The sequence below is a fragment of the Camelina sativa genome, chromosome 15 (assembly GCF_000633955.1).
Source record: "Camelina sativa cultivar DH55 chromosome 15, Cs, whole genome shotgun sequence".
In the NCBI taxonomy this organism is placed as follows: domain Eukaryota; kingdom Viridiplantae; phylum Streptophyta; class Magnoliopsida; order Brassicales; family Brassicaceae; genus Camelina; species Camelina sativa.
Window position 1 is genome coordinate 25,400,434 of NC_025699.1, and position 15,928 is coordinate 25,416,361.

The 15,928-nt window shown below is 36.4% G+C and overlaps 3 protein-coding genes across 4 annotated transcripts in view; all 3 read left to right on the forward strand.

The window, feature by feature from the left end:
* Positions 1-1,207, forward strand: part of LOC104747509 (pentatricopeptide repeat-containing protein At2g17033-like) — a 3,396-nt gene extending 2,189 nt beyond the window's left edge. For both annotated transcript variants that reach the window (XM_019237175.1, XM_019237176.1), the window contains one exon: positions 72-1,207. In XM_019237175.1, coding sequence (XP_019092720.1) covers positions 72-1,127 — 1,056 coding nt within the window. In that variant the 3' untranslated portion in view covers positions 1,128-1,207. The remainder of the gene's footprint in view (positions 1-71) is intronic.
* On the forward strand, positions 3,175-4,615 carry LOC104747510 (NAC domain-containing protein 35). Its single transcript, XM_010469154.1, has 3 exons — positions 3,175-3,591; positions 3,673-3,944; positions 4,041-4,615. The coding sequence occupies exons 1-3, from the start codon at positions 3,435-3,437 to the stop codon at positions 4,458-4,460; spliced, it is 849 nt and encodes a 282-aa protein (XP_010467456.1). The 5' UTR covers positions 3,175-3,434; the 3' UTR covers positions 4,461-4,615.
* Positions 15,020-15,928, forward strand: LOC104747511. Its single transcript, XM_010469155.1, has one exon. It carries the CDS (start codon positions 15,081-15,083, stop codon positions 15,876-15,878), a length of 798 nt encoding a protein of 265 aa, XP_010467457.1. The 5' UTR covers positions 15,020-15,080; the 3' UTR covers positions 15,879-15,928.

Genomic DNA, 15,928 nt, shown 5'->3' on the forward strand with positions numbered 1-15,928 from the left:
TCTCTCATCTCCTCTCGGATCACACTTCCCATCCCCATCTCTCCTTCTTTGCTCCTCAGTTGTATTCTGAAATCACTGAAGCGTCGTGGTTTGATTGGAATCCTAAACTCATTGCTGATCTTGTCGCTCTGCTCAATAAACAAGAAAGATCTGTTGAATCGGAAACACTACTTTCTACTGCGGTGTCAAGGCTGGAGTCAAGTGAGCGTGACTTTGCTCTCTTTTTATGCAATTTGGTTGAATCAAATTCTAAACAAGGATCTATACAAGGATTCAACGAAGCCTGCTTTCGTTTGAGAGAGATCATTCAAAGATCTTCCTCAGTTTATGTTAAAACTCAAGCTTACAAGTCTATGGTTTCTGGATTATGCAACATGGACCAATCTCATGATGCAGAAAGAGTTATCGAGGAGATGAGAGTAGATAAGATAAAGCCAGGGTTGTTTGAATATAAGTCTGTTCTATACAGCTATGGAAGATTGGGATTGTTTGATGATATGAACAGAATAGTGCAGAGAATGGAAACAGAAGGTCACAGAATCGACACAGTTTGTTCCAATATGGTTCTTTCTTCCTATGGAGCTCATGATGCTCTTCCCCAAATGGGTTCTTGGTTACAGAAATTGAAGGGTTGTAATGTTCCTTTGTCAATAAGGACGTATAACACGGTCTTAAATTCTTGTCCTACAGTCATGTCACTGTTGAAAGACTTGGATAACTGTCCGGTTTCTCTTTCCGAGCTGCTTACTATTCTGAATGAGGAAGAAGCGCTTCTGGTCCGCGAATTGACTCAGTCATCAGTTCTAGATGAAGCAATTCAGTGGAACGCGGCGGTAGAGTGTAAGTTGGATTTACATGGTATGCACTTGAGCGCGTCGTACTTGATAATGCTACAATGGATGGATGAGATTAGACTTCGATTTAGTGAAGAGAAATGTGTGATTCCTGCTGAGATTGTAGTTGTTTCTGGATCCGGTAAGCACAGCAACGTAAGAGGAGAGTCACCGGTTAAAGCACTGGTTAAAAAGATTATGGTCCGGACTAGTAGCCCAATGAGAATTGACCGGAAGAACGTTGGTAGTTTTATTGCCAAGGGAAAAACTGTAAAAGAATGGCTCTGCAAATGAAGTTATGACTGTAAATTTAATCATAGGATTCACAAGTTGTGTTTGTCCACAAAAAAAGGATTCACAAGTTGTTAGTTCTACTTGATTGAATACCAATTACCACATTCATGAATCGCAAAAGAGCACAAGAATGTGATAGTGTATATGATGTTTAAACCGTTTTAATAACTCTGTAGGTTAAACAATTTTGTATGATATGACAAAACCAGTGAAGTAAAGTTACTTTAGTTTTTACATTATTTTGCATTTGGTAATTTCCTTTTGGATAATTATTAGTCAAATCACTTTACTGGTTAAAAAAAAAAAACCTGATTACAGTTTTACTAGTTTGGTTTATAAAGTGTAAAAATAGATGCTTCTAAATTGGGAAGTTTCGTTGATATTTTGTTATGTTCTGTTTATTGAATAATGTTGGGCATTTGAAGACAAAAACTCTACAGTAAAAGTTGCTATCCTGCAGTTTCCGAGAAACTTTCATTTGTTTGTCATATAGTATATGTTTATGTATTTTTCCAAGCCCCACTAGTCGAACTCACTATAGTGTTGTTTGGTCTGTTGATAACAAGGAAAACGATTGAATTTTTTATAAATTTGATATCTACAAAGATCTACTGATGTAGGTTTATTGGAGATACCAGAAATATTCGCGATTTTTTAATTATCTTTGACGTTTCTACCATGAAATTGATGTTTGAGTCGTGTTGAGTCTTTTATAAATGCAGCCGAAGGTTCTTCAGACTAATTAGCTATCAAAAGATAGCGAAAAAAACATATTCTAAAGAGTTTATTAATTATTCAAATTTTTTTATGGGTTCAAACTAGTTATTCAAACAAAAGTTAAGATTATCTTAAAATAATGTAACTATTGATTGTTGAGATCAATTACGGTGTTAACCATTTTATGTGTGGAGGATAATGGATTGGAGGGTACCCTTCAAGTACTGCAATAACACTTGAGGTTCATGCAATTTGAAGTGTGGTGTCCCCCGATAATATATAATATGCTGTTAAGATTTTATGACTTAATTATGATCGAAGATAAGTAAAATTATGACAGTTCATAATGTTACTAGGAATAATTAAAATGGTTCATACTTCATAATATGCATCCTCCATCGTATTATTAAAGGGATTTAAAAACCATGATTTTGTTAATATGCATTCTCAGTGCTGAATTTAGATTCTCAATGAATTAAGATTCCAACACTAACAACACCATATATATATGATAAGAAGCTGGCAAGATAACAACACCAAACTATTGGTACTATAAAGATATGCCTAAAATATTCTACCCAAAAAAAAGAAAAGATATGCCTAATAAAACTTACACATAATTTTCTTAGAGATTATTGAAAGGCTTCTTATTAAGAAGCTAAATTGATGTTTTTATATTATTTTATATTTTTAGTTTATTTTATATTTTTAGATTATTTTAAAGCCTGATTAATTTGTTTTGTCCAATCATATTATTGATGAAATAAAAATAATGTTGTTACAATTTATTTAATTACCACATCAGTCTATTTGTATCGGGAATTTTGTTAATAATTTTATGAAAGAAAAGGTCAATAAAATTTTATAACTTTTGTTTAAAATTTATTTATCTAATCAATTATGGGTAGTAAGAAAACAAAATAAAAAGGAGCAAATAGTTTAAGGTTCTGTCTGTCCCACAAAGACAAAAAGTCTTCAACTCTTCAAGTCTTTGGAGGAGACTTCCCAAGTCAATCCGAAGATTAAACAAAATGGTGGAAGTCCCACGATCAAAAAGTTTTTATTCTTGTTCACAATAAAAAAATACCTAATATATGTTCACAAAAAAATAAATAATAAATATATATACATATATATAAAGAACAGTGCAAAGAAACAGAAGAACCAAAGCTCTGGTCCAATCCTCACGAGTCCATACTCCATATGACCATTTCTAAATTCTCATAAGATAAAAGCGCGTGGGCTCCATCTCTTCTTCTTCTCCTTCCAAGTAAACAGCACAAACCTCTAAAACAAAGTATGGTCGAAAATATAATCAAATTAGAAAAAAAAACTTTTCCAAATTCAATATGTTAAATCATTCTTCATCCACCTATTTTTTTTTCCTCTCTTGACTTAGTCTACTCCATCAAAGTGATGCCCCATCACACAAAGAAAATCTCTCACATAACACATTGGGTCCTAGTTGTATATAAATGTTCAATGCATCACCTAAGTAAACCACCAACAACATTTTACACTTAACACACAGCTTTTAAAAGAACCAAACTCACACAACAAGTGTTGTTTCTTAGGGACGGTGAGAGAGATATGGGAAAAGAGACTGAGCTCCCGGGTTTTAGGTTCCATCCAACCGAGGAAGAGCTTCTTGATTTCTACCTCAAGAACATGGTTTACGGGAAAAGATCCAATGTCGAAGTCATTGGTTTCCTTAACATCTATCGTCATGATCCATGGGACTTACCTGGTAAGTGTACATGGCTTCTCCAGTACCCTAAAACTCTTTTTGTCTCTAGGTTTGTATTAAAAGTCTTATTTATTATCACAGGCTTATCGAGAATCCTCGGAGAGAGAGAATGGTACTTCTTTGTGCCAAGGGAAAGAAAGCATGGGAACGGAGGGAGGCCAAGCAGGACAACTGAGAAAGGATATTGGAAAGCAACTGGATCCGATCGTAAAATCATAAGTTTGTCTGAGCCAAAACGTGTGATTGGGCTCAAAAAGACGCTTGTGTTCTATAGAGGAAGAGCACCAGGAGGAAGCAAGACTGATTGGGTCATGAACGAGTTTCGGATGCCTGATAATTGCACCTTACCAAAGGTACCTTAAGAAAGTCTTTAAACCATTATGTGAATCAGGAAAGAAAAAAAAAAAAAAAAGCTTTGTTGCTCATCTTGTGATCAATTTGTTTTGCAGGACGTTGTGCTGTGTAAGATATATAGAAAAGCCACTTCATTGAAAGTATTGGAGCAAAGAGCAGAGATGGAAGCTAAGATGAATCAAACATGTCCTAACTCTCCTCTCTCGTCTTCTGAGACGATCTCATTCGTTGGAAAAGAAGAAAACTCGATGATGATGACTTCGTTCCGTGTTCCTCAAGAATCAGCCATGGAAGAAGCAAACAAGATCCTAACGATTCAAGAAAACGCGAAAAACGAAGAGAAACAAAGAGAAGCAGAGACCAGAGAAACTTCTTCATCACTGAAGCTGCCTTTTGGAAGCTTACCAGAGCTACAATTACCTAAACAAGGAGTAGAATGGGGACCTGACCAGTTGCTGAGTATAAGCCCGTGGCTACAGAATCTTACACCAATAGTTAACCTATTAAATTGGTAAATATATGTCAAGAAATAAACATATTAACTGTTCTTCAATGTTACTTTGTAAAAGAAACAGAGCGTGTAGCAAATAGTACTATTTACTCAACTTTTTATGTATCTTTTGTAAGTTTGTAACAGAAGAAAATTCCATGTAACACTATTGATAGTCTTTTTTTACTACACCATTAAAAAAAAAACCTAAACTTTGAATGAGATGCATTTCTATATCTATGGAGTTTCCAAGAAGAAAAGAAAATTACTAAACTAAAGCCAAATCATTACATATGGTTGAATCAATGGACGTAGCTAAACATGGAAATGGTGTCGTATTAAGGTCCACATAGATAAGGAAACTGTGAAGGAGAAAGTCAGAAAGAGTATGGATGGGTTTCGCCGATTAAAATGAAGGATATACACGTTTTTGATCCTATCTCTCTAGTTAGATTTGCAAATGGTGTAACAAGAAACCTAATTTGGAATTTTATGTGTTGTCTTCATTTCAAGATCTTGATGGTTTGAGACTGATGCTGGAAAAATGTTCTCAACTAGCTTAGATATTTTGTCTTAGCGTAGTTGTTTATATTATCCACTTGAGGACAGACAAATAATCTAGTACAAGTCTCGGTCCCAAATTTGTCTGAGTCGTTAGAGCAATGTCTTATTGGAGGTTGTGAATTCATTATTCTTTCTGCTTTGCCTTTCTTTATGCTATTCAATCAGAAGGATCTTCGGCAAGTACACATGTATACTTTTAACACCATAGGTCTTAGATAGACTCAATTGAGCAGAGACCTTGCAGACTAGTCTCTTAGTTATGACTTCTGCATACATGGCTTACTAGGAACTTACTTTGGCAGGACTTGCTAAGAAAATTAAAAGAAAATGTAGCCAATTGTCAGCTGCATAAATTAAAGCTAATGAACAAGACGAAAGTTACATGTGAAGACAAGGGATATATTACTCCGAATTCCAATCCGAGAAGACCGTGAAGATGGAGGATGTTCTGATCCTAGAGTCACGCACAGTTGATTTTGGAGGTGGACTTAGATTACTTCCAAAGTCGTTGATCAAATATAGCTCAGTTCTTAACATCTTAGGCCCCTAAGCCAACACATTTTGTGGATAATAGTAATATACTTGTAAGAAGGAACACATAAATATATGAATACAAGATTGTGATTAATTTCTTCTTTCAAGAATGATCATCAAAGAACCAAAACAGTTTCTAGATTTCCAGAAACTTGATACAATTATTTTAATCTTTGGCAGTGAGAACATTTTCTTTTATGACATAGACATATCATGTGGCATCTCTGAACCTCCACACGGGTTGTATGAATTAAAAAAGATATCCTTAGAATACGTGTTAACTGTTAAGTAATCCTTTGTGGTTTTGTTAAGTGTTAACATGGCATGATTTACGGATTCGGATCTTGCCGCTACTTCATCCAAACCAAACCACCATTATAACATTTGTCTAAATAGGCTTTCTTTTGATTTATATAATCATAATGCAAACGTGTAAGGTGTAAGCTACTGTAAACAGCTTATCACACGGAGAGATTTATACGTATGGCATATTGTAATCTGAAACTTCACAGAGAATAATATTATATAGTTCCTTAAAAATAGGCATGAGATTTACACGAGTGTGGCATTGCCTTCAATAGGCAGACAAGCCAGCTTTGAAGATATCTCATTGCAATATTTTTTACTACCAAGAGAGCTTCTTTCTACCTATCTTGCATGTGTTGTATATAAGTATTAGGCATTGAGAAGGCAGAACAAACATCTTAAGCTCTCTCAACATCTTTTCTTTCACCAAGAAACAAAGAGCTTAAGATACACAATAATCAGATGGCAGTCTCTTTTCACGTTCGCTCTAACAGTTTCCCTTCTAGACTTCACCCACAAGCTGCTCATGTCGATGAGCAGTTGGCCCGATTAAGATCTTCTGAGGAAGCCTTAACATCTTCCAGCTCATCTATCTGCCAAAAACTTGACAACATTCAGGATCTACATGAGTCTCTTGACAAACTTATTCGTCTACCTGCCACACAACATGCATTAGCTCAAGAGCAGAACAAGAAAGCCGTCGACCAGCTTCTTGATGGATCTCTAAGGATCTTGGATTTGTGCAACATTTCCAAGGACGCTTTGTCACAGATGAAAGAGGGCCTCATGGAGGTCCAATCAATTCTGTAAATGCGGATGAGGCAATAATAAAGAGCAGAAAGTAAAGAACACAAGAACTTTGTTAACGAGGTTCGGTTTTTCCTACTCCCCGGGACCACGTCCAGATTTCGATTCCACTAGAACAAGAAAGCAAATACAACCTATTCGCAAATGCGTAAATTAAGCACAACCCTCTTAATTCACCGCTCCGTTCTATAACATGAAATCTTAAGGATAATTCTCTACCCTTAACTAGACTAACACCAAGCCTAGATTCAAACCAAGATAACCTAACCTTGGGCTAAACTCCCCCTGAGCCTAGACTTCAGATCTTCAACTCTCTTGAGCAACCTTCACACACACGTCACACCGACGAACAAAGAAGCTTGAACAACACAAGCACCAAACCGCGAAACTAAGCCGCACACCAACAGAAAGCTCTCTAGGATTCTAACCTTTATGCCTCAGCTCTCTTGCTTCTTTAGGACGTGCCTAACACCTCCTTATATACCCATCAATACTTCCTAATCACCATAGGAGAAGATTTCCAAATCTCATAAGAAAAATACTTTTTCCTTTTTGCTATTTTCCTTTTCTTTGTAAAACTCCAATTTAATCAACCAAAGAAATAGTAGTTTTCCTCTTCAATTTATCCTCAAACCGTCCTTCAATATTGCCTTCTCAAGTCTTCTAGAAACTTCTCATGCACATAAAACAACAGCCATCTTGTATCACATCTTGAATCACACAGACACTACTTCAGACAGACCAATACATCTTCATTCTCCCCCTTTTTGACTATGCTTGTGAACTCATCAGTTCAAACACTTAAACAACATCACCAGACACATCTTCATTCTCCCCCTGAATGAGTCACAACATGGTCAAAACTAACAGGAAAATTCTCCCCGCTTTGCAATACGCGGTTGATAGCCTAGTACACAACCTCCATAGAACTCATCTTTTCTAACCCAAATCTTGTTGCGCCTTAGACCTCCATGATTAACTCCTTGAATGAATCTGAAACAATTCCTCTTAACATGTCCTTGAACTCCACAATGATAACATGTAGGACCATGAAACCTTACATCATAAGCATTCTCCATTCGGCTTCTCTCTCTCAACAATCTGAAACATCTTGGCCTAATATGCCCAACAACACCACAATAATGACAAACAGGTCGAAACACTTGTCTAGGTGCATTCTGCAATTCAGAAAATTTTGTACCACGTTCTTTCACAAATATCGTCTCTGAAGCAGCCTCTGTAGTAGTCTCTGAAATACGCTTTGAAGCAGACGTGATTTTTCCACTTGAAACAAACACTGGATCTGAATTTGAAACTTTTCCTTCATATCCAAGACCACACTTATCTGTCTTGCCAATACTTAGAATATGATCCAGCTTCTTTGTACCATTATTAAGCATCCTCAAATTCTTTTGAGTTTCTTCAAGCTGCACTTTAGCTTGTAATGCTTCTTCGCCCTTCTCTATTGCATGTTTCTCTGCTTCAACGACTTTAGCCTCTAACACGAGCTTCTCCTTAATCAAAACTGAATTATCCTCAACTACCTTAAGCCAATGTGCATACAACTTCTCATAACTCTTACCAAGTTCTTCATAGCTCATATCCTCTGAATCACTATCACTCTCAGACTCATGCTCTGCTGCAGTTGCAGGTTTTGCTGCAGATTCAGAAGCAGTTGCAGACACTGTTGCAGACGCTGATTCAGAACTATCTTCAAAAGTTGTAAACGCCACAAAATTCTTCAGATCTTCTTCTTCATCTGAATCAGTTTCAGAATCACTAGTAACAACATTCATAGCCTTCTTCTTATGCTTTTGTAGATTAGCACAATCAGACCGTACATGACCATATCCTTTGCATTCAAAACATTGAACATTCTTTGATAAAGTCTTCATCTCTTCACCCATTCTACTTTTCTTCTCTTCGCCCTTACGCTTCAGAAATTTAGCAAATTGTCTTGATAACATGGCCATTGAATCTTCACAAGATGATACCTTAAGAGCTACTCCAATGTCAACTTCCTTCTTTATTGCTTCCTTAACTTCATCATCTTTCTTCTTAACTCCTTCAGCTTCATATGCTTTGCTTAATTCGAAAGCTTTAAGAATCCCAACAAACTCATCAAAAGCCATCTCATCTAAATTATGAGCTTCTTCAACTGCAGAAATTTTTGACTCAAATTTTGCAGGCAACGATCGCTTCAGCTTCTTCACAAGCTTTTTGTCTTTGTACTGCTTTCCAAGAGCAAAAGCCTCATTAGATATATCACATAACTTAGCACTGAACTCAGCCACAGTTTCTTTTTCTTCCATCCTTAGATTCTCAAATTGTGAAGCCAACATATCCAACTTAGTTCTCTTGACACTTGAAGTACCCTCAAACATATTCTCCAATGACTTCCACGCTTTCTGAGCTGATACACATTGAGAGATTAACTTGAAGTGGCTTGAATCAATAGCATTGTAAATCGCTGTCTTGGCTGTCGAATTGCAACTTGATAGCTTTTTCTCTGCAGCAGTCCACTTATCTCTTGGCTTAAGACACTCAACTCCTTTATCATCCACGAATTTAGGGGGCTCCCAACCAAGCTCAATCGAATTCCAACAATCCTCATCAAGGTTACTAATAAACGCTTGCATACGAACCTTCCAATATCCATAATTAGATGAATCAAGCAACGGTGGTCTTGTCATAGACGTGCCTTCTCTGTATGAAGTCATCACAACTGATTCAAAGCTCTTCCTTACTTCCTAAACTACCCTCACCCTTGATCTACCCGAAACAAGACTGAATCTCTATCGAGAACCCGCTCTGATACCACTTGTAAATGCGGATGAGGCAATAATAAAGAGCAGAAAGTAAAGAACACAAGAACTTTGTTAACGAGGTTCGGTTTTTCCTACTCCCCGGGACCACGTCCAGATTTCGATTCCACTAGAACAAGAAAGCAAATACAACCTATTCGCAAACGCGTAAATTAAGCACAACCCTCTTAATTCACCGCTCCGTTCTATAACATGAAATCTTAAGGATAATTCTCTACCCTTAACTAGACTAACACCAAGCCTAGATTCAAACCAAGATAACCTAACCTTGGGCTAAACTCCCCCTGAGCCTAGACTTCAGATCTTCAACTCTCTTGAGCAACCTTCACACACACGTCACACCGACGAACAAAGAAGCTTGAACAACACAAGCACCAAACCGCGAAACTAAGCCGCACACCAACAGAAAGCTCTCTAGGATTCTCACCTTTATGCCTCAGCTCTCTTGCTTCTTTAGGACGTGCCTAACACCTCCTTATATACCCATCAATACTTCCTAATCACCATAGGAGAAGATTTCCAAATCTCATAAGAAAAATACTTTTTCCTTTTTGCTATTTTCCTTTTCTTTGTAAAACTCCAATTTAATCAACCAAAGAAATAGTAGTTTTCCTCTTCAATTTATCCTCAAACCGTCCTTCAATATTGCCTTCTCAAGTCTTCTAGAAACTTCTCACGCACATAAAACAACAGCCATCTTGTATCACATCTTGAATCACACAGACACTACTTCAGACAGACCAATACATCTTCAAATTCTTCGAAGAAAGCGCAGAGATCTATCTGGAGAGGTCAAGAAATACTTAGCCTCAAGAAGATCCCTAAAGAAGTCATTCCAAAAGGTCCTCAAGAGTTTGAAGGTTAAACAAGACCAGGAGTGCAACGACATATCCTTGGCAGTGTTTGGAGAAGCAGAAGCTGTCACAATTTCTCTGTTTGATTCTCTGTTTTGCTTCATGTGTGGATCAAAGACTTGTAGCAAATGGTCAGTCGTCTCAAAGCTTATGAACAAGAAGAAAGTTACGTGTGAAGCACAAGAAAACGAATTCACAAGGGTTGACTCCGAATTCCAATCTGAAAAGACTTTGAAGATGGAAGATGTTCATATACTAGAGTCATGCATTCAAGATCTTGAACATGGACTCGAGTCTCTCTCTAAGTCTTTGATCAAATACAGAGTCTCAATACTTAACATCTTAGACCACTAATGCCTACAAAATTTTGTACAAAAAGGAACAATTAATAGAAATATATTAAAGTCTCAGTTTTAAACATCTTATTTCTCTTATATGTGAATCTTTAATCATCCAAGAAAAAGTTCATCCTAGAAACAAGAAAGCAGAAAATTCTCAAATTATATAGTTTTTTTCTTTTCGTTTTTTTATAATTCAGGAGTAATTTTAAAAGCTTGTTAGGCCCAAAAACTATTTTAAACCATGTTAAATTTCGAACCCGTGACCAATGCTACTCAAACCCAGATGGTGAGATTTTTCTCTCAAATTATATAGTTCTTCATTAAACATTTTAAAGTTCATGGGAAAAACAAATTTACGGTGAAAGATTCATATCCACCTACTTTGAAATTGCCACACGTACTCTACAATAGTAAACTCTATTTCTGCTTTGTAGGGTGAAGATAAATTGAAATGATTCAAGAAATTATGCTTTGTTTTCTTTAAAATCACACATTTGTTACAGTAGATAAATATAGTGGGAAACAATATTAATGGTACCACAAGAAATTTAGTGTGAACCTTTAAAGTCTCCGTGTGCATTCACGTGTCATTATCGATGAATAAGGATCTTGTCTGAATTCTAATTTTGAATTGGTCGTGTATTTTCAATATTTGATCATACAGTTAATATCGGTGGGACTTTTAAGAAGGTGTGACATGGGAAAACACATAGATAAATGTTCGATTTTTTTTAAAGGGTGATAGCATTAGTATATTTTTACTCTCTCTCTTTCTCCAAACTAAATGTAATGAAATTATTTGGGCTATTGCCATTGAGTCAACTCATTTGGATTTTTTTTTTTTTTTTGTCGGCCAACATTTCTATTATAAAGTATAAATACATCGTTTGATCATACATTACAAACCCAAGAGATGGTCAAAGGAGAATTCTTAACTCTAGCCTCCTTTGCTAGTGTATCAGCCAATACATTGCTATTTCTACCAACAAATTTAAACTTATGGAGACTATTACTCATAGCAAGTATGTCCTCCAAGTATCCTTGAACTTCTCCAACATGTTCCAGTGGACAATCTTGTTTCTGAGTCTTTTCCAAATATGTATATATAACCTTTGAGTCTCCACAGAAGGTAATTGGATGATAGTCAAGACGCTTGGTCTGGAGGAGAACTTCCCTAAGTGCAATGGCTTCTACTTCAATTGCCGAGCTGGTAGGTTCAATGGATGAAGATCCCTTCAAGATACATTTGCCTTGCTCATTATGCAGTGCCCATCCTATTCCAGCATTACTCTGATTGTTAAGCCATAATGCATCTGTATAACAGTAAAATGAAGTGATTTGATTTAAGTCCACACATTTAGTGGGAACCTGATTCTTGTCTTTATCCTTGCTTGCTTCTGCGTGGAGCCTTGATTCGCTGTTGGCCTCCCTCCATAACCTGTGGTCCATGAGAGCTTTATTTATAATATCTAGAATTGCCCCTCTTTTGTTATTATAAAGAAGATCATTGCGAGCTTTCCATATTCTCCAGCCAATGAATGGGAAAATATAATCTTTCGGAGAATTCTCATTTTTTGAAGAAAGCAACCCTTGAATGAAATCAACCAGAGAGCAGTTAGACCATGATACCCAAGGTATTTTATGTTTGTCTTTTGCTCCAGACCACCAAAACTTCCGTATTTGCCCTGTAAGATGAGTGGTAATTTTTTTAGGTAGCAAAAAACAAGACATTGTGTACGTAGGTAGGGCAGTAGCAACAGCTTTGATCAACACTTCTTTCCCTCCTGGTGAACGTAGCTTGGAATACCAACTATTTAGTTTGTTCTGCAATCTCTGAGATATATAGGCAAACACATTACTTTTATCTCTTCCGATTGCCTCTGGTAATCCCAAATATTTCCCAACGCCTCCAATTTTGGTAATTCCAGTAGAGTTCATAATATTTTGTTGAGTATTTGGATGGACATTCTTACCAAAGAGGATAGCCGACTTCTGAAAATTGACGTGTTGACCTGAGGCTGATGCATAGGTTCTTAAAAGATCCAAAACTTTCTGGCATTCCTCCTCTTCAGCTTTACAAAAAAGAAGAGAATCATCAGCAAATAGCAGATGAGATATGGCGGGACCATTTCTGCTTGCCTTGAAGCCTTGTATATGTTTTGCTTTAACAGCTTCAGAGATAAGAGATGAGAGCCCTTCTGTAGATAACAGGTATAAATAAGGAGAAAGAGGGTCACCTTGTCTCAATCCTCTTTGTGGTATGATCTTCTTGGAAGGGGAGCCATTGATGAGCACTGAGTAAGATACTGTTGTGATACACTTCATTATCCAATGGCACCATTTATCTGCAAAACCTAATCTTTTTAGGATAGCTTCAATGTAACTCCACTCAACTTTATCAAACGCTTTGGCTATATCTAGCTTCAATGCCATGAAAGGAGTTTTGATTTTTTTGGTATGCAATGAGTGCAGTAGTTCATGAGCAATAATGATGTTATCTGTAATTAGTCTGCCAGGTATAAAAGCAGATTGAAATTCAGATATCAAAACATGCAGCCATGGTTTGAGTCTATCTGCCAAAATTTTAGAGATTAGCTTGTATGCTATGTTGCATAAGCTAATCGGTCTAAAATCCTTAACTTGCGTAGGAGATTCAACTTTGGGAATGAGGCAGATATGAGTGTGATTTAACTTTGGGTCTAGATAACTAGTATCAAAGAAGTGAGTAATAAATTTAATCACACCTGGTTTTATGTCATTCCAATGATATTTGTAGAAGCCCGCATTCAGTCCATCAGGTCCTGGCGCTTTATCTACATTCATGCTAAATAAGGCGTTGTATATTTCTTCCTCTGTGACCAATGAAGTAAGCTTTTGATTCATCTCATCAGATACCTTTGGTTGGAGATATTGGAGAATGGTTTCAATATGCTCACTGCCTGAAGAGGAATATATATCAGTAAAATATGAGTTAATAACCTCTTGGATTTCTTCATCTGTTTGGCGAATATTACCATCTGCATCTTGAATGGTGGTGATACGATTATGGCTTCTTCTTTGTTTTGTTTTCTCATGAAAGAATCTGGTGTTCTTATCGCCTGCTTGTATCCATTGCACTCGACTTTTTGTGCACCAATACTCCTCTTCCATCCTATATTCATGTTGAAGCTTCAACTTGCAACTCATTTGGATTTTTCATTTTACCATTTTCCAACCAACAATAATGACGATTTTTTTTTGTTTTGCACGAAATAATGACAATTTTATCTTTCAATTCAGCCTTCTCCGTCTCATTTTTTTATTTTGTTATTACTTTTTTTTCTAAGAAATATACATAACTTCATAGTCAATTTTGTTAAATTATTTTAAAAATTTATATTTTACTTTTAGTTCTTCACAATAATTGTTACTTTTCTAGGAGTTGCAGTGAAATCCCGTGCAAAATTGTATTTTACATGTTTGTGGATTTTAAAAAAAAAATGAAAAAAAGGAAACAGAATGAATTAACTCAAGCATCTTTCGACCCTTGAAATTTACAATTTTATATTTTTTACGACAAAGGAAACAAACATTTACTTCTTTTGCATATTCATGTTTAAAAAGACTTTATATCTATAAACCTCCACACGATTTAATTTGTTCACATGCCTTTATCAACGGCTACGGATCTTCCTCCACCTGAAAACACCATTATAAGCATAGTTATTTTATATTTCTTAATTAAATATAAGCATAATGCATGCGTGTGATATCATATGGTAAGCACATGATTTGGATCAATTTAGAATTTTTAAGAGATTAAAGATTAGAGTAACATTTTTCTTTTCTTTTCTTACACTTTACATTAAATCACATAACATGGTTTCTGGATAAATTGCGGCATTTTCAACGTGATTAATACTTGAGAATTGAGATTCAAATTCTTGAATCAGCATTGTCTGTGCCTTGTCCTTTGCCACGTTGTATTCTTGAGGTTAACATGAAATGTGAAACACTTGAAACGAGGCTAATTAATTATTCTCTCTTAAAAAAATGTTGAGAGGTAAGGATGAGATCTGCACGAATGGCATAACCCTCAAGAGCAGACAAGCCAGCTCTCGTTCATGTTTTAAATAAGCACTCATGCAACGCAGCGCATCTCAATGCCTTAAGAAATTTAAAAGTTTGGCTGTGAGGACGGTTGGCAAAAGATATTGCAGAGATATTTTATTTTTATACTAGATAAGATGCTTTTTGCCACCTTGGAAGGGGAACATTGCATTGATGATTCGAATTTTTTAACCTCATAATCTCTCTTTCCTAATGGTGTATATAAGTATCGACCGGAGAGGCATTGAGAAGGCAGAACAAACATCTTAAGCTCTCTCAACATCTTCTCTTTGATCAAGAAACAAATAACTTAAGATCAACAAAAATGGCAGTCTCCTTCCATGTTCGATCAAACAGCCTTCCCTCTAGACTTCACCCACAAGCTGCTCATGTAGATGAGCAGTTGGCCCGATTAAGATCTTCCGAGGAAGCTTCAACATCTTCCAGCTCCTCTATCTGCCAAAAACTTGACAAACTTCAGGATCTACACGAGTCTCTTGACAAGCTTATTCGTCTACCTGTCACACAACATGCTCTATCTCAAGAGAAGAACAAGAAAGCTGTCGAGCAGCTTCTTGATGGATCTCTACGGATCTTGGATTTTTGCAACATTTCCAAGGATGCTTTGTCTCAGATGAAAGAGGGTCTCATGGAGATCCAATCGATTCTACGAAGAAAGCGAGGAGATCTATCTGGAGAGGTCAAGAAATACTTAGCCTCAAGAAGATCCCTAAAGAAGTCATTCCAAAAGGTCCTCAAGAGTTTGAAGGTCAAACAAGACCAAGAATGTAATGACGAATCTTTGGCAGTTTTTGGAGAAGCTGAAACTATTACAGTGACCCTTTTTTATTCTCTGTTCTCCTTCATGTCCGGATCAAAGTCTTGTGGCAAATGGTCATTGGTCTCAAAGCTAATGAACCAGAAGAAGGTCTCATGCTGTGAAGTGCAAGAAAACGAATTTACAAGGGTGGACTCCGAGTTTCAATCTGAAAAGACTTTGAAGATAGAGGATGTTCAGGTGCTAGAGTCATGCATTCAAGATCTTGAAGATGGACTTGAATCTCTCTCCAAGTCTTTGATTAAATACAGAGTCTCGATTCTTAACATCTTAGGCCATTTATAAATGCCTATAAATTTCGTACACATACTAAAGAAAAATTAATAGAAACTAAT